Source organism: Rattus norvegicus, chromosome 10 (assembly GCF_036323735.1).
Source record: "Rattus norvegicus strain BN/NHsdMcwi chromosome 10, GRCr8, whole genome shotgun sequence".
NCBI classification, from domain to species: domain Eukaryota; kingdom Metazoa; phylum Chordata; class Mammalia; order Rodentia; family Muridae; genus Rattus; species Rattus norvegicus.
The window spans coordinates 11,078,974-11,102,797 of NC_086028.1; the positions used below are offsets into that span (position 1 = coordinate 11,078,974).

General features: G+C 47.9%; 2 protein-coding genes across 8 annotated transcripts; one reads left to right on the forward strand and one right to left on the reverse strand.

The window, feature by feature from the left end:
- Nucleotides 1-45: 45 nt before the first annotated feature.
- Smim22 (small integral membrane protein 22) lies at nt 46-1,831 on the reverse strand. Of its 4 annotated transcripts, none has more exons than NM_001108266.1 (4): nt 1,119-1,227; nt 675-819; nt 500-594; nt 46-340 (listed from the first exon to the last, which is right to left on the reverse strand). In NM_001108266.1, the coding sequence occupies exons 2-4, from the start codon at nt 808-810 to the stop codon at nt 299-301; spliced, it is 273 nt and encodes a 90-aa protein (NP_001101736.1). In that variant the 5' UTR covers nt 811-819; nt 1,119-1,227; the 3' UTR covers nt 46-298. The 4 variants fall into 4 exon arrangements, with proteins under 4 accessions (NP_001101736.1, XP_006245867.1, XP_063125361.1 ...); XM_006245805.5 differs by having other exon boundaries at nt 237-340; nt 1,210-1,831; XM_063269291.1 differs by having other exon boundaries at nt 237-340; nt 515-594; nt 1,210-1,826.
- A 6,549-nt stretch (nt 1,832-8,380) lies between these two features.
- On the forward strand, nt 8,381-18,063 carry Septin12 (septin 12). Of its 4 annotated transcripts, none has more exons than XM_039086446.2 (10): nt 8,381-8,537; nt 9,732-9,919; nt 12,671-12,796; nt 12,865-12,946; nt 14,604-14,741; nt 14,877-14,994; nt 15,084-15,179; nt 16,828-16,924; nt 17,539-17,625; nt 17,714-17,852. In XM_039086446.2, exons 2-9 carry the CDS (start codon nt 9,760-9,762, stop codon nt 17,607-17,609), a joined length of 888 nt encoding a protein of 295 aa, XP_038942374.1. In that variant the 5' UTR covers nt 8,381-8,537; nt 9,732-9,759; the 3' UTR covers nt 17,610-17,625; nt 17,714-17,852.
- The last annotated feature ends 5,761 nt before the right edge of the window (nt 18,064-23,824 follow it).

Here is a 23,824-nt window from a genome sequence, read left to right on the forward strand (position 1 = left end):
CTCCTGTCCCATGGCCTCATCTTCCCAACTCTAATACTATGTCAAGGTCTTTGAGGGAGTTTATAATCCTCCTGCCTCAGCCTCTTGAACGCTGGTATCACAGTCTGTGCCCAGGCTGCAGGGTGGCCCCGTGGGGTAGTGGAAGCTCAGAGTGTAAAAGCGAGGGAAGCACAGGTGCATCGTGGTGAGCCACCACAGTGCCCCTGGCAGGGTTAGAACAGAACCCAGACTCAGGCTTTGGCAAACATTGACTCTGTTACTGTCATCCAGCAGGACCCATGCCAAGGGCAAGCTAGCGTTAAGGTTCCAGGGCCAAGTTATCCACACCCTTGGGCTTTTCCTGCAAGAGAAACAAAAGAGCCCCGGTAGGCAACACAGCAACACACCAGAGCTCTGCCTCAACCCTCTCATAAGACCCTGCCCTGCCCGTCCCTTCCAATGGGAACTCTCCTCTCCGAGGGGTACCCTCCCCTTCCTAGGTTCATCTTCCCAGGCTCACCTTCCCGGGGCTCACCTTCCGGGGCCTGGGGGAGGTGCAGCAGCAGCAACAGCAGCAGTGAACAACAACCAGGAACAACAACAACACCACAGTGCCTGGAGACCAGACAGAGGCATCCAGATGTGGGCCCCGCCCCAACACCAGGGCAGGGCCTTGGATCAGGAGCCGCACTCACCCACGAATGTGAGAAAGACCACGAAGGCAGCGATGTCCCATTCAGACTGGAACAGCTGCTGGCTCCTCAGCCTTCCCAGTACTTCCTCCGCGGTGGCCTGGAACTCCTGCTTCACTTCATCAGCAGAAAGTCCCATCTCAGCTACCTGCCCCAGCCCCCAAAGGGTCACCTCAGTCCAGGCCTCTCTCAGGCCATACAGTCCGGCCCCACCCTGAGAGGACCCCTCACCCCTCCTGTTTTCCTCAGCCTTCTGCACAGTAAGCCCTCCAGCCTCTTCCTGTCCCCCCATTCCCTCTACTCCAGACCCAGCAACCTCTCCCTTCCCCCATTCCTTTCTCCCCCACCTCCTCCCCAGACCTGCTTGTCTCCCCTCCTTCCCCTAGACCTTTAGCCCCCACACTGACCCTGACCTGGGCAGCCCCAACCCACCCACCATCTCCTTACCTCCTCTCTCCCTAGCAAGGCTGCTTCTCGTGCCCCCACCTGCCTCTAGTGGCACCCTCTCCCCGAAGCCAGGTAGGTCCTGGGAACTCACACTGCTTCCTGCTTCCGGATCCTCACCACCTGAAACCTTAGCAACCAGCCCCGCCCTCCTCTCCAGGGCCTGCTGCCAAGCAAAGGTCAGGGCCCGGCTGACTGCAGGGGCCTAGGAGGAAAGCCACAGGACTGGCAGTTGTTCCGCACCACTGAGTTCTTTCACCTATTCTTAGTATCCCAGATGTCTTACTTTCCTATTACTGTGACCAAACACCATGACTGAGATGACATTTTTTAAAAAGCATTTAATGGGGACTCATATCCCAGAGGGTTAGGAGCCCATAAGGACCTAGGGTCCTTGCCCTTGGAACCATGACCTTCCCCAGTGGAAACAGACCTCACTGCTCCTGTATTCTTGGCACTTGAGAGTAGATGCTGTGTGCTCAGCCTACACGCATGTGGCCGTATGTCAACAGTTTCTTATCCGTGTGGCTCTTTCTTAATGGATTGGGGAGGGGGGTATTCAATGTTAGGCCCCACCTGACACAGAATACACCTTCCCTGGCTTATTCACAGAGTGATTACAAATAAATAACCTCACTATTCCCATTTTTTCCACATGTGCAAACTGCGGGGGGCTGGGAACGTAGCCAAGTTGGTAGGTTACCCACAATGTTCAAGGCCTTGGATTAGATCCCCAGCACCACGTGAACTTCGTTTGTAATCCTGTCACTTAGAGGAAAAAGATCAGAAGTTCAAGGCTGGGGCTGGAGAGATGGCTCAGTGGTTAAGAGCACCAACTGCTCTTCCAGAGGTCCTGAGTTCAATTCCCAGCCACTACATGGTGGCTCACGACTATCTGTAATGGGATCTGATGCCCTCTTCTGGTGTGTCTGAAGACAGCTACAGTGTACTCATAAACATAAAATAAACATTTTAAAAAAAAAAAAAGAAGTTCAAGGCTGTCCTCAACTGTATAATAGATTGGAAGCCAGGCTGAACTTCATGAGACTATTTAAAAAGGATCAAAGAGGCCAGCAAGATGGCTCAACAGGTAATGGTGCCTGCCAAGGAGCTGGGCAAACAGGAGATCAGGCTCCAGAACCCACGTGATGGAGAGGACTCTGTCAAGTTGTCCATTCACCTCCACGTGCACACTGTGCCACATGTGTCAGTGTGTACACACATGCCCAGTAAAAGGAAGGAGGAAGGAAGGAAAAAAGAAAGAAAGAAAGGAGGGAGGGAAGGAAGGGAGGGAGGGAGGAAGGAAGGAAGGACGGACAAGCTGGAACACTGTCGTGCATACACTTAATGGACTCATTTTCTGTTGTGGCTGGGACACCCCTCAAGCTTAGCAGCTCAGAAAAGGGCATGCAGACTCTGTGGTACACAAGCCAGCCTCCAGTGAAGACCGGCTGGGCTGTGTAGGGATAGATCTCTCTTGATTTTCTAGACTGCAAGTGTAGGTGCCTACTCTGACTTGTCTGTTTTAGTCCTGTCTGTGAAATGGAGCATGAACAGTGGCTTCTTCCTCGGGTACTTGGGTTTGGGGGGTTGCATTGTCTTGTTTTATTTGCTTTAAGTTACTTTGGAGAAACTCTACATAGTCCTGCCTGTCCTAGAACTCACTATGTAGACCAGGCTATTCTTGAACTCATGGAAATCCACGTCTGGAATTAAAGGTGTGTCCGACTACACAGCTCAGGATGGGAGGATTCCATGATCCTGCGACGTTTTCTCAGAACAACGGGATGCTGTGTTAGTCGTTTGTACTTCACTGTGGCCAAGTAGCTGAGAAAAACAAGGAAGGCAAGGTTGACTCTAGATCGTGGATTTAGTCTGGAACCAACGTCTGTCCTAGTGTCACTATTGTTTGAGTGAAGCACGGAAAGTAAAAGCAGCTTGGGAAGGAAAGGCTTATGTGACTTACAAATCCTGAATCACAATCTACTGAGAGAAGCTAAGTCGGAAACTCAAGCAGGGCACGAAGCTAGAGGCAGGAGCTGAGGAGCTGATGCAGAACCCGTGAAGGAGTGCTGCTTACTGGCTTGTTCTTGGTGGCTTACTCAGCCTGTGTTCTTAGTGTTCTTATAGCACAGCCCAAGGCTAGCACCACCCACAGTGGTCTGGGCCCTCCCGGTCAATCACTAATTAAGAAAATGCCTGGCAGGCAGTTGTGGTTCATGCCTTTAATTCCAGCACTTTGGACGCATAGGTAGGTGGATCTCTGAGTTCAAGGCCAGCCTGGTCTACAGAGTGGGCTACAGAAAGAAAACCTGTCTAGAAAAAAGGGGAAAATGCCCTACAGGTCTGCCTAAAAGCCAATCTTATGGAGGCATTTTCTCAATCGAGATTCTCAACTCTCAGATGACTCTGGCCCGGAGTTGACACAAAGCACTGTGCTGTCTTGAAGGCAAGTGAGAAGTGGAGGACCTCAGGAGGAAGAGAGCAAAAGACAGCAGAGACCATCTGGAACTCGGATAACTGAAGTGAGTGCTTTGGGGCTAAGGCCTGTATGGATAAGCCGTACAGCATCATCACCAAGAAGGGTGAGCATGTCTTTGGTCTGCAGCTGTACCAGCACACTGCCATCTGTCCCTGTCTACACACTGCCATCCGTGCCTGTCCACCTATGATAGGCTGGGAAGAGCTGACCAGTAGGTGCAACCATAGAGAACATCTGTAGAGCCCTGGGACATACAAACCTTGGGGCTCACCAAGTCAGTGTCAGGAAACACGTCAGAAAGATCAAGTGCGATGGGTGTGGTTAAGAGAAGCCTGGAGTCCCAGAGATGGGTATAAGAGAGCTAGGGAATGGAACTCAACCTCTGGAAAAGCAGTCACCACTCTTAACCACTGAGCCATCTCTCCAGCCCCAGTGTAATGTTTTACATTGTATGACTGTGTGTGACTGTTTTACCAGCCTTTGGGTCAGTGCACCATGTGTGTTCAGTTCCCTTGGAGGCCAAAAGAGGGAGTTGCGCACCCAGAGTCACAGATGGTTGTGAACCCCATGTTGGTTTTGGGGACCAAACCCAAATCCTCTGGAAGAGCAGCCACTGCTCTCAGCCACTGAGCCGTCTCTCCAGCCCCAGATAGCTTCAACTTAATTGCAAAGAAGCTGGTTGGAAATAATTTTTGCATTTATGTATTTATGAATCTGTTTATTGTGAGTGCACATTGTTGGATGCATGTTACAGTATGTGTGTTGGAGGTTGGTTAACAACTTATAGGAGTAGGTTTTCTCCTTCCGTGTTTATATAGATTTGGGAGATGGAACTCATCAGGCTTGGCGACACACACTTTGTGCTGGCTACTTTATGTCAACCTGACATGGCTAGAGTCATCAAAGAAAAAGGACCATCAACTGAGAAAAAGACTTCCACACAGGGTGGTATTGGTGCTTGCCTTTAATCCCAGTACTTGGAAGGCAGGGGCAGGTGAATCTCTATAAGTTCAAGACCAACCTGGTCTATAGAGTAAGTTCCAGTAACAAAAAGCCTTGTCTAAAACCAAATGGATTATAGATAGAAAAATGGATAGATAGATAGATAGATAGATAGATAGATAGATAGATAGATAGAAAGAGAGAGAGAGAAGGAAAGAGAGAGAGAGAGGGAGAGGGAGGGAGGGAGGGAGAGGGAGGGAGGGAGGGAGGGAGGGAGGGAGGGAGGGAGGGAGAGAGGGAGGAAGGGTGTAGGTAAGCTTGTGGGGCATTTTCTTAATTAGTGGTTGGCAGAGAGGGGCCAAGCCTATTGTGGGTGGTGGCGCTCCTGGGCTAGTGGTTCTGGGTTCTATAAGAACGCAGGCTGAGCAAGCCATAAGGAGTAAGTCAGTAAGCAGCACTCCTCCATGGGCTCTGCATCAGCTCCTGCCTCCAGGCTCCTGCCCTACTTAAGTTCCTGTCCTGATGTCCTTTGATAATGAACAATGATTTGGAAGCTTAAGCCGAATAAGCCCTTTCCTCCTCAGCTTGCTTGTGTCAAGTGTTTCAGCACAGCAGTTGTAATGTATGACACACCTTAACCTGCTGAGCCATCTCACCAGCCTACAGTCTTGGGTTAACAGTCAATTGCTCAAGTACCTCTCTATGTATAAACTTCACTGCTTGGTAACCCCCAGCAATCCGAAAGCCAACAGGTCTTATATAAACACTCCTATCCCTAAGCTCTGCCCCTCTCACAGCCTTCCATCCCTGAAGTTTGTGTAGATGTCTCAGTCTGGTCCAACCCCTGCTGCTGGAGTCTTTGGAATCTTTGTCTTAGGATCTGGTCCTCTATGTGACTAACATTTAATACAGCCCAACCAAAGCTTGTATTACAGAAAGAGCACCATCATGTCTACAGTTTTGGTAAGAGTTAAGAGAGAAAAGCTAAGTGCAGTGTTACCCCCCTGTAATCCTAGCACTTGATACAGACAAGAAGATCAAACTTCTGGGAGGTGGGAAGGGAGTCCAGACACTTCTTTCTTGTGGTTTTCTGAGTGGGAAGAGTGTCAACGGGGGCAAGACTTGGTCACATTTGCAGAAAGAAAAACTTTTATACAAATAAAAATGGATAAACTTGCATAAATTCATATGTAGACTCATGCATACATATTTTTTTTCTTTTTTCTTTTTTTAGGAGCTGGGAACCGAACCCAGGGCCTTGCGCTCGCTAGGCAAGCGCTCTACCGCTGAGCTAAATCCCCAACCCTTCATGCATACATATTTATACATCTCCATTCAAGCAGTGTGACCTAACTTGCATACATTCTCACAATTACATACTTACACACACACATTCATACTTACATATGCATATGGAGCAAAAGACCAAACACCAGTGCAGAAAAAACTCATTCTGGATGAAAGATGAGCTCCAATCTTTATTGCATAGAGAGAGAAAAAAAGCTTCTGCCCTTTTAATGCTAAGTGAATTAAACCCAAGTCTGTAAGAAGAAAGATTTTTCTCTTTAAGACTAAAGCCTGCCTTGTTGTTAAGAAAGTACCTGTTCAAAAAAAAAAAAAAAAAAAAGAAAGTACCTGCTCTCCCCATGGTAAGGAGAAGCCTGCCTGCTCCTTCTGCTCTCTGCAACTTCTTCTTTTCCTCTTTCCCTCTTCATTCTGCACATTGCTCTCTTAATTGTTTAAGTTGCCTTATAAGTTCTAAATTATTCTACTTTGCATTCTCCTTCTAATCTTGCTCTCTCCTCCTGCTCTGACGTAATAATGCCCTTATTCCCAATTGCTTTCTTCCCAATTCTTTTACTCCAAAAGCTATGCAATGTAGTCTTTCCTGGTCTTTTTAGAAAAATAGATCACGTGGTTTTTCCAAGCATCTTTTTTTTTCTTTTTTAACAAAGTTCACTAGAATTTCAGACATAAATTCAAATCATAAATTGAATAAAAAGTATGCAACGAGAATGTTTACGTGCATATCCATTAAGAGTGATTATCTGGCTAAACATTCATTGTCACAAGCTCAACAGGTTCATTGAAAGTTAAAAACCGGTCGACACCTCTGTCTCCTGCGCAGGATATGTGTCGGCCTGGAGATCCCCGTAATAGATCTCCGTAATAAACCTTGCCTTTGCTTATTACATCCAAAAAAAAGGGGGGGGGGCTGGAGAGATGGCTCAGAGGTTAAGAGCACTGACTGCTCTTCCAGAGGTCCTGAGTTCAATTCCCAGCAACCACATGGTGGCTCACAACCATCTGTAATGAGATCCGATGCCCTCTTCTGCTGTGTCTGAAGATAGTGACAGTGTACTTATATATACATAAAATAAATAAATCTTAAAAAAAGAAAGTTAAAAACCATAGTTTTTGTGACTAAGGTATTATTGAAATTTTGTATAGATAAACACAGTCAATATGTTGTCTTCTGTCCTTGCGCCTATAATAAATCCTTGGTTCCCTTTTTATGACTTTTGGTTAATTGCTTTACAGCCTCCTGGAATGCCCTCTAGGTTGCAGATGTCTGCTTGCTGTCTCAGAAGCAATTACCTTATGAAACTTGAAGACTGTCAGAGTTCTCATTGCAGCTTTGACGTCAGAAAGGACTCAATAGCAGTCTTATTATAAAAGAACTTAATAATTACTAATATAATTTTAGAAGTTCTTATAAGATCATCATTTAGAATTAAGAAATCATCTATATTTATATAGCATCACCACAAGGCAGTACATCTTCCTTGTTCTGCAGAAAACTGCTCAAAAGGGTGGGCAATACCTAGCGACTGTTACATATATTTAATAATAACAGGAAAAGCATATCAATAGCAGGAATCTTTCCTCGTATGTAATCTCCTCGGCCTTGCTTAAAGATGCAAATCCGTCATAGACTGGTCCATGGTGGAGCCATCTTAGGAAGATCATCTGCGAGCTTTTAGCTTTTCCTAGATGGCTCCTGAGAGGCTGTAAATGGTCTGTCGTGGGTGTTGGGAACCAAGCTTTGTCCTCTGCTAAAGCAACCAGTGTTCTTTAACAATAATAATAATTATTATTATAACAATTATAATAATTATTGTGTTATTCTATGTGTGTGGTTATTTTGCTTATATGCGTGTCCGTGCACCACATGTATGTGATGCCCTAGAAGGACAGAGAGGTTGTCAGATCCCCTAGGACTGCAGGTTTACATAGTTGTGAGCCACCATGACTGGGTGCTGGGGATTTAACTTGGATCTTCTGCAAGAGCAGCCAGTCTGACTCTGAGCCATCTCTGAAGCCTCACCTTTTTTTTTTTTTTTTTTTAGACAGGATCTAACTGTAAAACTGAAGGTGGCTTCAAGTTCACAATCCTCCTGCCTCAGCCTCTCAAGTCCTGAAATTTCAGGTGTGTTCCACCATGCCTTCTTCTCATCTAAAGTATACTGGTATAGGACATATACCTGTAAGGAGGAAACAACGTGCCTGCTTCTCCAGCTCGGCCACTTCCTCCCAGTGCGACCTTGAACTTCTCTTAACCTGAGATACAAACATAACTTCACAGGGTACAGATTACTTAGTATCCCAGGGCTCCTCAGTGTGTAGTTCTAGTTAGCCCACGGGAGTGTCAGCTTCTAGACAATGGCCAGAAAGCTAAGGCTCATAATTCGGAAGTAGAAACTGGGTTTTATCAACCTGGAGTCTTGATGAGGGAGCTGACTGGATGCCTGGGATCCCTCTCTATCTGGGGGCCTTGTGTGATTAGGTCAGGGTCATTGCCAGGTGTTGGGGTCAAGGGCTTAGGGAGCAGGAACAGGTAAGTCCCTGGCCTTAGCACCTCCTCCCTGAGGGGGAGGGGGTAGGTCACAGGAAGGAGGAAGGAGGCTGGGATTCTGTGGCTAACTGCCAGCCCTCCCCTCCCCCTCGGCGCAGCCTTGCCAGCTACTCCCAGCTCCCCCAAGGGAATCATCCACCAGGTGCTACATGAGCCAACTTCTCTTTCTCTGTGTCCTCTGCTGCTTGTCCACTGGTCCCTGCCCTTCTGCCCTTCTCCCTCCCAGGCTGTCTTCTCTGCCCATTGTAACCTATTTCTGACCTGTGTGTGCGTGAATGAGTGTGTGTGTGTGTGTGTGTGTGTGTATGTGTGTGTGTGTGTGTGTGTGTGTTTCCTTCATTTGAGATCTGTCTCTGTCTCTGTCTCCTCATCTCTTCCAAGCCTTTTCTTTCTCTAGGGAAAGTGAAGGTTCTAGTTTTAAGCCCCTTCCCCAAGTTCCATATTGGGATATGAATAGCACTTTTCCTTTAACCGTGACTCTTTAAAGACTCCGATGTAGACATAAATACTAGGGTCTGAGTGGGAAGGTCATTGACACCTCATTATAAGGATGAGACAAGGGTAAATTTCTGAGACCAGCATATCTCAGGATGGGGACTGAACCCCCAACCCTTCAGCTGGGATCATGGAGACTCAGTCTTACGAGGGGATTTAGAACATAGCCAGAAGCAATACCCTCAGTCAGGGTTTGGAAGTGAGAACTCCCAGCCAGGTATGCTGGTAAACATTTATAATCCCAGCATTTAGGAAACTGAGGCAGGAGGATTACCACAAACTCAAGACTCTACGCTACATAGGGAGTTCCAGATTGGCTTAAACTACAGTATATAAGGCTTTGGGGCAGAATGGACTGGGGTGTAGCTTAATTGACAGAGTGTTTTTCCAGTGTATGTGAAGCCCTGGGTTCAATTCCCCAGCCTAAGACAAAACTGAGCATGACGGTACCTGTCTGTAAGCCTGACCTTTGCAGATGGAGTCAGGAGGATTAGTTTAAGGTTATCTTCAGCTACAGAGTGGATGGAGGTCAGCCTGGGCTACAAAAGACCTTTTCTTTCTTTCTTCCTTTCTCTCTCTCTTTCTTTCTTTCTTTCTTTTTGTTTTGTTTTGTTTTGTTTGTTTTGAGACAAGTTTTCCCTGTTAACCCTGTCTGTCCTGGAACTCACTTTGTAGACCAGGCTAGTCTCAAACTCACAGAGATCCACTTGCCTTTTTCCAGAATTCTGGCATTAAAGGCATGCACTATCACCACCTAAGACCTTTTCTTAAAATTTTACTCAGAGTAGCCCCTCTGAGCCCAGCCATAGCAACACAACACTTCTCTCCAAAAATCTCCCAGCAACAGGCACCATTGTACCCTTGGCCCCATGGATGAGAGGCGAACACCCTCTCCCTGCTCTTCGAGGCCCTCCAGTCCCAGGACCCCACCCTGTGAGATGTTTGGTCCTGTGGGCATTGAGGCTGTGCTAGACCAGCTGAGGATCAAGGCTATGAAGACTGGGTTTGAGTTCAATATCATGGTGGTCGGTGAGTTAGGGGCAAAGCCACAGAGGGGAGGATGATGAGGGCGTCTCACCTGTCCTGGGCTCACTCAGTCTTCCGATCTGCAAGGGTGTCTAACCTAACAGCTCAAGGGAGAGCTGAAATTAAATATATGAGATGCTGAGCCCCTAGATACAAAATCATCCAGAACTGGATTGCCCCAGCCAAGGATAAAAGGTTGAAGGGCTGTCCAGATGCAGCGACCATGCATGACCTTGCCGTAGTGTTGGACCTGATTCAATAGGCGGCTCAGAACTCACAAAGTGGAAGGACAGAGTTCGTTTGCAAAAGTTTTCCTCCGTAGTGCATCTACACCTATATATGTATACACACACACACACACACACACACACACACACACACGCATACATCAAAACAAAACAAAATGTTTTAAGAGAGAGAGGGATCTGGCCAGTGGTGGCACACACCTTTAATCCCAGCACTCCGGCCAACCTGGTCTACAGCTAGGGCTACACAGAGAAACAATGTCTCAAAGAAACCAAGTGTGTGTGTGTGTGTGTGTGTGTGTGTGTGTGTGTGTGTGTATGAGACAGACAGACAGACAGACAGACAGACAGACAGACAGACAGACAGACTCTGAGAGTAAACTGGGGCTGTAACTCAGCTGGCAGACTGTCAAACGTGCATGGAGGCCTGGGTTCCGTCACTAGCACCACAGACACTGGCCACGGCGGGATATGCCTGTATTCCCAGCACTCAGGAAATGCAGTCAGGAAGAGTTCAAGTCTTCCTAAGTGACCTAGCCAGCTTGAAGCCATCCTAGGCTATATGACACACTGTATGGGGGGAGGGGGGGAGAGGGGCCTAGAGAAATGGCTCAGTGACTGAGAGCACTGTCTGTTCTTTCAGAGGACCTGGGTTCAATTTCTATCACCCACTTGACGGCTCACAACTGTCTGTCATTCTAGCTCTAGGGGCTTCAGTGTCCTCTTTCGGCCTCTGAGGTTGCTCCACATATGTGATACGTAGATTTTACATCAAATGTAAAATAAAAATAAACATTTTCCTCTAAAGAGAGAATAAACGACCAGAGGCTATAGATCTGTGATACTGTTACTTGCCAGCATCTGTAAGCAGCGGGTTCTATCCTAGCTAAAAAAAAAAAAAAAAAAGCAGGAGGAATAATTCAGTAAAGTTCTTCCCACATAAGTGATGAAAACAGAGACTGAGCCGGCAGAACCTTTGTAGAAAGGCAAGGGCAGCAGCTCCTGCTTGCATTCCCAGCTGTGTGGAGGTGGAGAGCAGAGAGCTCTTGGGGCACACTGACGAGCCTAGCTGGGTCAATGAGCCCCAGGTTCCAGTAAAAGATCTCAAAAGCATAAGATGGGCCTGAGGAATGACACACAAAGGAGAATTTAGTCTTCACATGCAGCAACGTGCGCAAGCGTTCCCACTCAAATTGGCTTAGTTACTGTTCTGTCGCTGTGAAGAGACGACACGGCCAAGGAAACCCTGTTGTTGTTATGGTTTTGAGCTTTTTGTTTGTTTGTGTTGTATCCCAGTCTGGGGTTTCTACCATGCCTTGATCATTCAGCTCCTGGATAAAGGACACACACGCCTTAATGTTTACACTAAGCCTCAAGCAGCACAAGGGCTGGGCAGAGGCTACCCTTTCTGTCGCTCGACTTTCCTGTACATAATCCTGAGTTAGTGCTGCGTTCCATCTGGGCTCTCTTAACTCCAAGTGGTCAGCCCTCAGGGCCACCTTTTCATGACTCACCTGACCCCTGGCAACTTCTCCTCCACTGCCCCCCCATGTCCCTATGTCCCTTCTGCCAAGCTATTGGCGGTTGGCATCTTTACTTGTCAGAAACAACTTGGGGGCAGGTCACTTGGGTCTAAGTGCAGACTCTCTCTTCTCTGGGACAACCAGGTCTTGAGGAACAGTCTTAGCATTAGAATGCAAGCAGCACCAGGCCAGCCCACTACAGTTCCCCCTTCTTGTTCATTAAAAAGGCTCCTTCTCTTATAGTAACAGAATTATGAAAATTATTAAGTATGAATTACATTTAAAAGTCCAGTCTGTTGTTTTTTTTGCAATTTAGATGAGGTACTCTACCATCTCTCCTAGTTAATGAGTTTAAAATTTTATGCCTAAATCATCTTTGATTTTAATTTGTATTATCATCCTAAAAACATTTTTTAAAAATCTAGAGCATCTTCTTTAATGCTAAAACACACACATACACACACATACACACATACACACACATACACACACACATACACACACATACACACATACACACACATATACACACACATACATACACACATAAGCACATACATACACACACATACACACACACATACACACACACATACACACATACGCACACATACACATACATGCACACATACGCACATACATACACACACATACACACATACACACACATATACACACATATATACACACATACACACATACACACACATACACACATACACACATACACACACATACACATATACACACATACACACACATACACACATACACACACATACACACATACACACACATACACACACACATACACACACATACATACACACATACTCACACATATACAGACATACACACACACACATACATACACACATACTCACACATATACAGACATACACACACACACACACACTCGCAGACACGAGTAGTTTGAGATACATATCCTAACAAGCATACTGTGACCTCTATGTTCTGCATCTTAGGGCAGAGTGGGCTAGGCAAGTCCACCATGGTGAACACATTGTTCAAGTCCAAAGTATGGCAGTCACCTGCACCCAACCTGGATGTACCCATGCCACAAACATTGGAGCTGCACTCTGTGACCCACGGTGAGTGACCCCGCCTCCCCTCAGGGGCCCAGCTGGGGCCATAGCCTCCCATGTCTTTCCCTCTACAGTCATCGAGGAGAAGGGACTGAAGCTGAAGCTGACAGTGACAGATACACCTGGCTTTGGAGACCAGATCAACAATGACAAGTGGTGGGTCCTGGGGTGGGCAGCCCCTGTCCCTGCAAGGTCTGTGAAAACCCACCCTGGTGGGCAGTTTCCGTCTATATACCAGGATACTCCTCTTGCTCCCCAGACTGAAGCGTGTTGAGTACAGGTCTCGCCAGCTGTCTAGTACAGAGCTGGTGCTCAATAAAAGCACCAGAAATCCATCCCTCTGTAATCCCTGGGCTCTGCCAACTGAAGCAGAAGGCTCAGAGTTCAAGGCCAACCGGAGCCACAAGTCTTTCATCTCAAAAGAAAAAGGGAGACACAGATTGCACATATAGCTTTGAGTTATAATTCAGCGTTAGAATGCCTCCACACACGTGTGAAGCCCTGGGCTCCATCTCCAGGAGCATAGTTGGTCAAGCTGTCATCAGATCTGTTGGAGTGTTGTGCTGACAAGAGCCCAGAGTAGGAAGGACTCTTGGGTAACTGGAGAAATGGCTCCTTCAGTAAAGTGCTTGTCTTGAAAACCTGAGGATCTGAGCTTAATCTCCAGATTAAGAAGGGGTGGGATTGGGGTTGGGGATTTAGCTCAGTGGTAGAGCGCTTGTCTAGGAAGCGCAAGGCCCTGGGTTCGGTCCCTAGCTCCGAAAAAAGAACCAAAAAAAAAAAAAAAAAAAAAAGGGGGTGGGATTGGGGAGAAGCCAGGCATGGCTGTGCATTCCTGAGACCCCATTGCTAGGAAGGCAGACAGGAGGGTCCTAGGGCACTGCTAGCTGATCAGTCTAGCCTAAAATACAAGGTAAAGTCAGGTGAGGTAGTACCTGACTTTTGTTAGTTCTTTTTGAGACTTGGTCTCACTATGTAGTTCTGGTTGTCTTAGAACTTACTGTGTAGATCAGGCTGGCCTCAAACTCACAGAGATCCACATGCCTCTGCCTCCTGAGTGCTGGAATTAAAATATACACCACCATGCCCAGCCTAGGAGTCAAAGGCAGGTGGGTCTCTCTGAACTCAAGGACAGCCATACTTACATAGAGAGTTCTAAGTCAGGCAGAGCTGTGCAGAAAGCTCATGGAGAGCAACTAAGAAAGAGAGTCAAGATTGATCTCTTACCTCCACACACATGTACATACATGTGCACACACATACACACACACACACTCACACACACACACTCACACACACACACATACACACACACACACATACACTCACCACACAAGATGACTCTTGTAGCCACCAGGTCACCAGATGAGAAATGGTGGTGTCTTGAACCGTGCTGGTGACCAATTTGTCATTTAATGAGCAAGCGGATTTTATAGACGTATGATATATGTGCTAGATATATTAGTCTATGCATGTGTTAGTGCTGGAGAGTGAACAGAGGGTGTGATATGTTTTAGCAAACAGCTCCAGTTTTTGCTTTTTGTTCTGGGACTCAGTTTCCCTAAATTATCCAGGCTGGCTTTGAACTTATAATCCTCCTGCCTCAGTTTCTTGAAGAGCTAGGATGACAGGCCTATTGCAGAAGGCCCAGCCAATAAATGTTATTAATATGCCCGCTTTGTGGACAGGGGAGCTTAGACCTCAGTGGAGAGGCAGAGGTCTCTGTATATCTCTGTTCATGTAGATAGACCACCCAGAGGCCAGGAGATGGTGAGACCTGGGGGGTGGCACTGAGGGGACATCTTTGTCTCAGCTGGGACCCTATCCTGAGTTACATCAACCAACAGTACGAGCAGTATCTACAGGAGGAGCTTCTCATCACCCGCCAGCGCCACATCCCCGACACCCGTGTGCACTGCTGCGTGTACTTTGTGCCACCCACTGGCCACTGGTGAGGTGGCCCACTGGCTGCGGGGAGGGCCACTTGGATGGGGTAGGGATGTGAGAAGGATCCTTGACAGCAGCTTTGGGGCTGGCTTTCTTCCCTCACTCATCCACCCCGAGCCCTACTGTGACCGTCTTGTAGCCTACGGCCCCTGGACATTGAGTTCCTGCGACGGCTGTGCCGGACCGTGAATGTGGTGCCTGTGATCGCCCGGGCTGACAGCCTGACCATTGAAGAACGAGATGCCTTCAGGAGCAGGGTGATCTGGGCGCCCAAGGCAGAGTTGAGTCAGTGGGCAGGGAACAGAACAGGTTGGTGGGCTGAGGTCTTGTACCCTTGGTTCCCCAGATTCAGCAAAACCTGAAAAATCACTGCATCGATGTGTACCCGCAGCAGTGTTTCGACGAGGACATCAATGACAGACTCCTCAATAGTAAGATCCGGGTAAGAGGCTGTAGAAAGCGCAGAAGGCCGGCGACGCCAGCGGCGGCTTGACTTTTGCACTCATCCTTTCCATCTGAAAATTGCTCTCTCAAGGCCCTGGGTTCGGTCCCTGGCTCCGAAAAAAAAAGAAAAAAGAAAAAAAAATGTAAAATGTACAAGGGAGGCCAGGGATGATGTTATACCTATACCTCTGACATGTGTTCATGTCATACACACACATTCACAGACTCACAGCAAAATAAATGAGGAAAAAATTACAAATGTGCCAGACAGTGGCAGTGGCACACATCTTTAATCCTTACACTCGGGAGGCAGAGAGACAAGTGGATCTCTGAATTCAAGACCAGCCTGGTCTACAGAGCGAGTTCCAGGACAGCCAGGATTACACAGGGGAACCCTGTCTCAGAAGAAAACAAAACAAAAAGTTCCTGGTGTGGCGGCATAGGTCTGAAATCCCAGCACCCAGGAGGCGGAGGCAGGAGGATTGTGAATGCAAGGCCAGGCTGCGTTACATGTTACATTAGATAGGGCTGTCTAGAGATCCCTTATCTCAACAAACAGACCAAAGACTGGGGAGCTGACGAGTTTGAAGCTCTGCTTTCAACCACAAGCGAGTAAACAAGCATAGGACCTAGGAAACTTCTGTGGGGGTGGCCAGACAGTAATAGCTTAGATTCTGTGGGCCAGACAGTCTCTGGTGCAATTACTCGACCCTGCAGTTGTGTCCTGATTGCAGCCGCAGAGGAAAGAAAACAAATGGGCCTCCTCCTGTGCCAGTGAAATGACATATTTGTAGTGTGTGTGAAAGCCGGGGGCTTTGTCCCCATCACCACAGAAAAGAAACATCTGGGGTCCTTGGGAAGTAGCACAGAGGCACAAGTGTCTGCTATGCACAAGACCATGATTTTAATCTCCACCATTCCAAACAATAATAATAGAATAGAACAATTGTTTTTAAGTTGATGAAGGACGGCAGTGCCACCTGTGACCCTGTGACCCCAGTACTTGGGAGGTGGAAGCAGGAGGATCAGAAATTCAAGCTCATCCTCAGCTACATGAGTTCAAGGCCAATCTGGGAAGCATGAGATCCTATCTCAGAAAACACACTTTGTTTTCGTTTGTTGTTTGTTTGTTTGTTTTGAGACAGGATTTCTCTGTGTAGCCCTGGCTGTCCTGGAACTCACAGAGTAGACCAGGCTGGCCTTGAACTCATAAAGGTATGCCTGCCTCTGCCTCCCCAGTGCTGTGATTAAGGGTATGCACCACCACGACCTGCCTCCAAAACTGTACTATCCATGTGGGAGTTGCTAACACCACCACTTGATTGGGCTACTCTGCTAACATGTAACTCTGCCGGGCACTTCCCCATTGAACTGCTGTTCAAATACACAAATACACAGATATAGCATTTGTGTACCTGTTTGATAGAGGGAGTGAGGGTACTGTGAACTCCAGTTGGTGTTTTGGGACTTCCTAGTGTTTTTAAACATGATTTATTTATTTTATTATGCATATTGGTGGTTTGCCTTCACATACGTCCATGGGAAGCTGTTGGATCTCCTGGAATTGGAGCCATCTCTCCATCCCTGGGACTTCCTAGTCTCACGTGCCCATGTCCTGCCTCAGAGTCTCTTCTCCTCTCTTTTAGGAGCAGATCCCTTTTGCTGTGGTCGGGGCTGACCGAGAGCACATAGTGAACGGGAGATGTGTCCTGGGCCGGAAGACCAAATGGGGCATCATCGAAGGTGAGTTTGGAAGCATAGCAGGCGTGCAGGGGGCAGGGGGTTGGAAACCAGGGCATACCCTACATCCATGGCATCCTACGACTGCCTCCCCTGGCATCTGCCCAAACCTGGAAGGCAACCGTGACTTGCCAAAACTTAGTGTAGCCCCACCATGTGCCTGGAAATAGGGTTTCCTTCTGCCTCGGCCTCTCAAGTACTGAGTTTGCAGGCCTCAACCACCTCAGCCAGCTCCCTGATTCATCATCACCATTATTAACAACAACACATGGAGCCAAGCACGTGGTAGCACATCCATAATCCTAGCATAGCAGAGGTAGAGGCAGGAGAATCAAGGCAAGGTCATGCTTGGCTACTTAACAAGATGAAAGCCAACCTGGGCTGGGACTCAAAGGAGGAAAAAGAATCATGAGTTTTGGTGTAGTGGTCATAGCATTATCTGTAATGAAGGAGAGGCTCACTAGTTTAGCAGCTGGTTGTAGGAACCAAGCAAAATGAATGAGTGAGTCAATGAATGAATGAATGAATGAATGAATGAATGAACCAAGAAGGAGGCGGTGGGAAAAGACAGGAGAGCCATGGCAATAGCGGGTCCCAGAAGGTACCATAACATGCAGCAGCTGTGTACTCTGAGAGTACGCATGTCTTGCAGTGGAGAACATGGCGCACTGTGAGTTTCTTCTCCTGAGAGACCTGCTCATCCGGTGAGGTGTGGGGCCACCTGTGATCGGGTGGCTGAAAAGGGGGCCCGGGACCACTGTGGCCCAGACTGACTTGCCTCCCCTCGTTCAGCTCCCATCTCCAGGACCTGAAGGACATCACCCACAATGTACACTACGAGAACTACCGGGTCCTCAGACTCAATGAGAGCCACGTGCTGCCCCGGGGGCCAGGCTGGGTGAACCTGGCCCCAGCCTCCCCTGGACAGCTGATGGCTCCAGGACCAGAAAAGGTCCGAAAGCGATCTAAGGATCCCAGGGATGATGAGTGCTGAGGGGCATGACCCCAAGCCTGCTAGGCTCCTCCCTTCCTCAGCAGCCAGCTCCCAACACACACCCTAGAGCATCTATGTGAACCTGGAGTTGCTTTGTACAAAAAAGCTGTGCTTTGACAACTAAAGGGTTTGTAAACGAGTCCTCTGAGCCGGTCTGATATAAGAATATGGTTCTTGGGGCTGGGGATTTGGCTCGGTCGGTAGAATGCTTTGCGTAAAGCCAGAAGCCCCAAGTTTGATCTCCATCACCAGGTGAGGCCAGGAAGAGAACTCACGTCTGTAATCTAAGCACTCAGGAGGAAAGAACAAGAGGGTAAGAATTCAAGGCTTCCCTCCACTGCATAGCCACTTTGAGGCCATTCTGGGCTGTAGTATAGAGTTTACTCGGCGTGTGTGTGTGTGTGTGTGTGTGTGTGTGTGTGTGTGTGTGTGTGTGTGTGTGTACGCGTGTATGTTCTTGGGCTGAAGATGTAGTTCAGTAGAACAGTACTTACCTTAGAATATGGTAAATATATATACATTTTTCACCTATTTATTATTGCTACTAAGAGGTTAAGACATATGTCCTCCCACATATATTTCAAATACGTATTTAAATTCTATATATTTAAATTTTAATTAAAATTAAAATTTATTAATTTAGTTACATTTAATTAAAATATTTAAATATATATATATAATTCTATATAATTTTTTTCATGACAGAGTTCCTCTGTGTAGCCCTGACCACACTGGAACTTTGTAGACCAGGCTGGCCTGAAATTCACAGAGATCCACCTGCTTCTGCCTCCTGAGTGCTGGGATTAAAGGCGAGCGCCGCCATGCCCAGCACTTACTATATTCGGATAACTGGTCCTCCTGCCAGTCTCTCTGTTGCCCAGATTTCCCGCCCATGCCACTACTCCTGCCTCTCTTTGAACAGTAAGAGACCAGAGACCCAAGGTAGGAAGAAGAGGTGCCCTACATCCTGTACCCCCTTTCCTCCTCCAGCTCCTCAGAGGAGCCCAGTTACCAGTCAGGCTCCTTCTGCTGTCGAGAGCTTTCACTGCTGGCCCAGGGGAAGACATGAAAACTTACTGCTGCCCTTCAGTGGTGCCCAGCGATGGGCTGACCTTTGTCTCCCCTGGATCTGAGTCACCAGTGTGATGCACCACCCTGGTTGGTGGGAAATTCCCAGGAGACAGGGCACTTTCCTCCTCCTCCTCAGTCTGCAAACCCGCAGGACATTGAAGGCAGTGTCAACCTTGTAACATTTGTCCAGACAAAACAAAGTGACATGCCCGCCACAGTCTGAGGTGGTGGACTGGAAACAAAAGTCACGCAGCCGGATGGAGTGTGGGGGCGGAGGGTCTGTGGCAGAGCCTACACTCCCACAGAACTCTCTGGAACTCTAGAAATAGATGGGCTGGGGGGGGAGGGGGCTCAGGTCTTCGTTGAACAAGCATGAGGATTGAGTTTGAGCCCCCCAGCACCCATATAAAAACATCTGTCACCCCAGTACTGGGACCATGGTGCAGGGACAGACGGATGCATGGAGCACAGTGGCAGCCACTCTAACCCAGTCAGTGAGTTCCAGGTTCAGGGAGAGCCTGCCATACAAAACAAGGTGGAAAGGGACTAAGGAAGACACCTGACATCTACATCTCTCTCTCTCTCACACACACACACACACACACACAGCACACAGCACACATGCATGTCAGACCTCCGCCTGCAGCTCATGGTGGAATACTTGTCTAACACACACAAAGCCATAAGTTTGATCTGTAACACTGAATGCAAGAAGGCAGAGACAGAGAAATGTGCTGAGGTACACAGATCCCACAGGTGGGGCTACTCCCTCAACCCAAGAACCTGAGGTGACACTCCATCCACATCTACAAGGAGTCAGGGGACACTCGGTAGCCAGAGTTAGCAATACCCCAGCTACGAAAGCCACACCTCCCGAGAGCACTTGATATTCCTGTAGAAGACCCAGGTTTGTTTCCCAGCACCCACTTATTGGCTAATGACTGTGTGTAACTCCAGTTCCAAAGGATCCAATGCCCTCTTCTGGCTTCTCAGGGCCCTGTACATCTGCACATACATACATGCGGGAAAACATTCATATACATCAAATAAAAATGAATCTTTTAAAAAGTAATACCTTCCATGAAGCCCTCTGTGCTGTTTTTCTTCTTCTTCTTCTTCTTCTTCTTCTTCTTCTTCTTCTTCTTCTTCTTCTTCTTCTTCTTCTTCTTCTCTTCTTTTCTTTTTTCTTTTTTTCGGAGCTGGGGACCGAACCCAGGGCCTTGCGCTTGCTTGGCAAGCGCTCTACCACTGAGCTAAATCCCCAACCCCGCTGAGTTTTATGTTAACAAGTCATATGAGCAGAGGGAACATTAATTTAGAAAATGTCTCTGGAAGACTGGACTGCAGACAGGTTTGTAGGACCCTATAGACCAGGCTGACCATGAACGCAAAGATATCTACTTACCTCTGCCTCCAGAGTGTTAGGATTAAAGTCATGGGCCACCACACCAGTGCCTGTAGGGAATTTTCTTAATTGGTGATTGTTGGGGGAGGGCACAGTCCATTGTGGGTGGGGCCATTCCTGCGCTGGTACTGCTGAACGCTATGAGAAGCAGGGTGAACAAGCCAGAAAGCAGTACCCCTCTGTGACCTCTGCATCAGCTCCTGCCTCCTGGTTTCTGTCCTGCTTGAGTTTCTGCCTTGGCTTCCTTCAGTAGACTGTAATTCAGGATATGTAAACCAAATAAACCTTGTAGGGCTAATCTCTTGTGCTATGTGTAAAAGAATTCACGAGTCAATAAAGAACTGAATGGCCAATAGCAAAGCAGGAGAGAATGGGCAGGACATCAGGCAGAAAGGGGGGAGGGGGAGGAGAAAGGGAGAGGGGAGGGTAGAGGGGAAAGGGAAAGAGGGAGAAGACTCAGAGGAAGTTGAGTGTATGAAACTGAGGGGAGGTAACTAGCCACATAGCAGACATAGAGTAGTACAAATGCGTTAATATAAGTTAAGAGCTAGTTGGGGAGCAAGTCTAGCTTAAATCCATAAGCATTCACAGTAATAAGCCTCCATGTCATTATTCAAGAACTGGGGTGGATGTCAAAAGCCCCAGTGGTTACAACCCCCCCCCCCAGTTGCTTCTGATCATGGTGTTTCATCAGAACAACAGAAATCCTAACTAGGACACCCTAATTTTAAAAGAAAAAAAGTTGAAACCGAGTCTCACGTAGTCCAGGCTGACCTCAAACTGACCGAAAATGGCCTTGAACTTGTGATCTTCCTGACTCTGTCCCCACACAGTAGGATCACAGACCTGAGCCACCACATCCAGTTCATGTAGCACGAGGGATCAAACCCAAGGCTTTGCGCATTCCCAGGATTCCCCCACCCCCACCCCAATGTCCGCAGGCCTTGCTGCGTGAGCCCTGTGGTTTGTCTCCTCCTCAGCCCCCTGCACTGGGGATCTGTGGGAGAGCAGAGGTTGCTCCACTTCATCCCCGCGTCTCACACACGGCGGTTGCTCAGCGAGCAACGACCCCCATATTGCTGTTTATCTAGCCGTGTGCTCAGTGAATTCGCAAACCTGCCCTTCCATCCCTGCCCTTGGCTGACCCCAGGCTTAGGGAACTTCTGTCCCCAGGGCTCTGTGGACACACATCACTCACAACCTCCGTCTCACAGGTGGACTGTTGCCACACAGAGGTTGAGACATCGACCCAGGGAACAATAGACTCTGAAGCTTCAGATGAGCTTCGGGCAACCTGGCAAAACTCACTGCATTTCAAGAGCACACGCCCTTTGGCTCGGCGATTGCATTTCTAGGAACGGGTATTACACAGAATGCGGCTGGTCACAATGTCAGCACTACTCCATCGGTCTTGTGGTAGGAGGGGGGCAGGCTGTTGGGCACCTCCTAGATACCAGCACTAACTTCCCTGTTTTGACAACTGAAAATTAACCAGGACATGGCCACAGGTCCCCTAGAGGGAGACGCATGTGTAAAGTATATCCTCCCAGATTATCGGGTGTAACAAAGGGCGGGAAACAGTCCGTCTGTGCAAGGACAGGCTATGTGGATTGGTAACCCGTCAGCAAAAATAACACAATAGTCGCTGGGCCAAAACAAGGGTTTCAGCTGGACATAGAAGAAGGGGACATTTGGACTCCAGCTTTAATTTGTGCTGTTTTGGGGTTTTGAAACAGAACCTCACAATGTCATCCAGGATAGCTTTGAAATTGCAGAAAACCTCCCAACATGAGTGGCGTGAGGCAACACGGCCAGTGTGCAGCTTCTTGTTTTGTTTTGCTTTTTAAGTTTTTTTTTTTTTTTTTCGAGACAGGACTGCTCTGTGCAGCCCTGGCTGTCCTGGAACTCCCTCTGTAGATCAGGCTGGCCTTGAACTCAAGAGATCTGGCCACAGGCCTCTGTCACCACTGCCTGGACAATGTACAATTCTTTATTTATTGGGTTTTCGAGACAGTGTTTCTTCATGTGGCCCTGGGTATCTTGGAATTCTCTGGTAGCTGTAGACCAGGCTAGCCTCGAACTCTCAGTAATCAACCTGCCTCACTGTCCCAAGTACTAGGCCTGCTCCACCACCCCGGGCTGTGTGCTATTTATTTATTTATTTATTTATTTTTTAAACTAGACTTTTTTTTAAGATGTTTTATTTATTTTATGTATATGAGTGGTCTATCTACACCTGCCTGTCAGAAGAGGGCATCAGATCTCATTACAGATGGTTGTGAGCCACCATGTGGTTGCTGGGTTTTGAACTCAGGACTTCTGGAAGAGCAGTCAGTGCTCTTAACCGCTGAGCCATCTCTCCAGCCCGTGTGCAATTTAACATACGGATCAATAGATGGTTATGAGTGAACGTTCCCGTTCATCAATATGGATACTGTGGCTCAGAACGGACAAAAGGCGTATAGGCAGCCTGGAGAATGAATCTCTTTCTCAGAAAAAGTTCAAAGAAGTGCAGCCCAAACCAAGGAGCTCCGGGAGCTTCCTCCTGCAGGCAGCGGCGCGCGCAGCAGTCTGGGAAATGTAGTTCTGTCACTGGGCCACCCTAAGCCCGCCACTTCCGTTAAGGGAGCCTTAAAGCAGGACACTAGAGGGGATCTCAGGTTAAAACAACTGGAAACAGAAGTAGACAGACAGAACCTGGGCAGACCTTCTGTTCCCTAAGGTTAAGTCCCGGGAATTCTATTGTGGTCAACTTGCTGGTGACTTAGAGGCAGGGTGAAGGAGATAGGGCCAGGCCTTAGGATGCTGGGTTAGTTCTGGGAACTAAACTAACCTGGGGCTAAAGTAAACGTTTCTGTCTCTGGATTTCTTGCATGCCCTTCCTACTTCAGTGCCTAAGGAGTTCTAGCTGCTCTTCACCTGTACAGATAACCACAGTTTTACCAAATTAGGTGATGGGTTTTCTTTTAAACAGGTTTCACGTATTCCAGGCTGCCCCAAATTCAACAGTTGATGACCTTGAACTTGGCGGGTGTGAACGCATGTACCTGTGTGAGGATGTGTGCATGAAGGGGAGGCCTTTGTTTCCTGTAAGTAGTGTGCATCAGGAGCCATCTACGTTGTTTTTGCTTTGGCCTGGGACTTGTCCAGAAGGCTGGGAATGCTGGACACCGTTCGCCAGGTGTCCACCTGTCTCTACCACCCCAGTCTTGGGATTGCAAGTATAGGCCACCATGCCTGGCCTTTTCTGTTTTAACATGGATCTGGGAATCAAACTCAGTTTTTCATGCTTTCATGGTGTGGTGGTTTGAATATGCTTGGCCCGTGGGAAGTGGCACTATTATGAGGTGTGGCCTAGTTGGGGGAAGTATGTCACTGTAGTGGTGGGCTTGGAGATCCTATGTTCAAGCTCCATCCAGTGTGGAAGAGACCT

Excerpts from the sequence above, each read along its gene's own strand:
- Smim22 (NM_001108266.1), bottom strand. The coding sequence starts at position 810 with ATGGGACTTTCTGCTGATGAAGTGAAGCAGGAGTTCCAGGCCACCGCG. Across the intron at positions 595-674 it reads GGTCTTTCTCACATTCGTGG|GCACTGTGGTGTTGTTGTTG; the intron begins GTGAGTGCGGCT and ends TCTGGTCTCCAG. Across the intron at positions 341-499 it reads GGAAGGTGAGCCCCGGGAAG|GAAAAGCCCAAGGGTGTGGA; the intron begins GTGAGCCTGGGA and ends TTTCTCTTGCAG.
- Septin12 (XM_039086446.2), top strand. The coding sequence starts at position 9,760 with ATGGATGAGAGGCGAACACCCTCTCCCTGCTCTTCGAGGCCCTCCAGT. Across the intron at positions 14,742-14,876 it reads GTGCCACCCACTGGCCACTG|CCTACGGCCCCTGGACATTG; the intron begins GTGAGGTGGCCC and ends ACCGTCTTGTAG. Across the intron at positions 14,995-15,083 it reads GAGATGCCTTCAGGAGCAGG|ATTCAGCAAAACCTGAAAAA; the intron begins GTGATCTGGGCG and ends TTGGTTCCCCAG.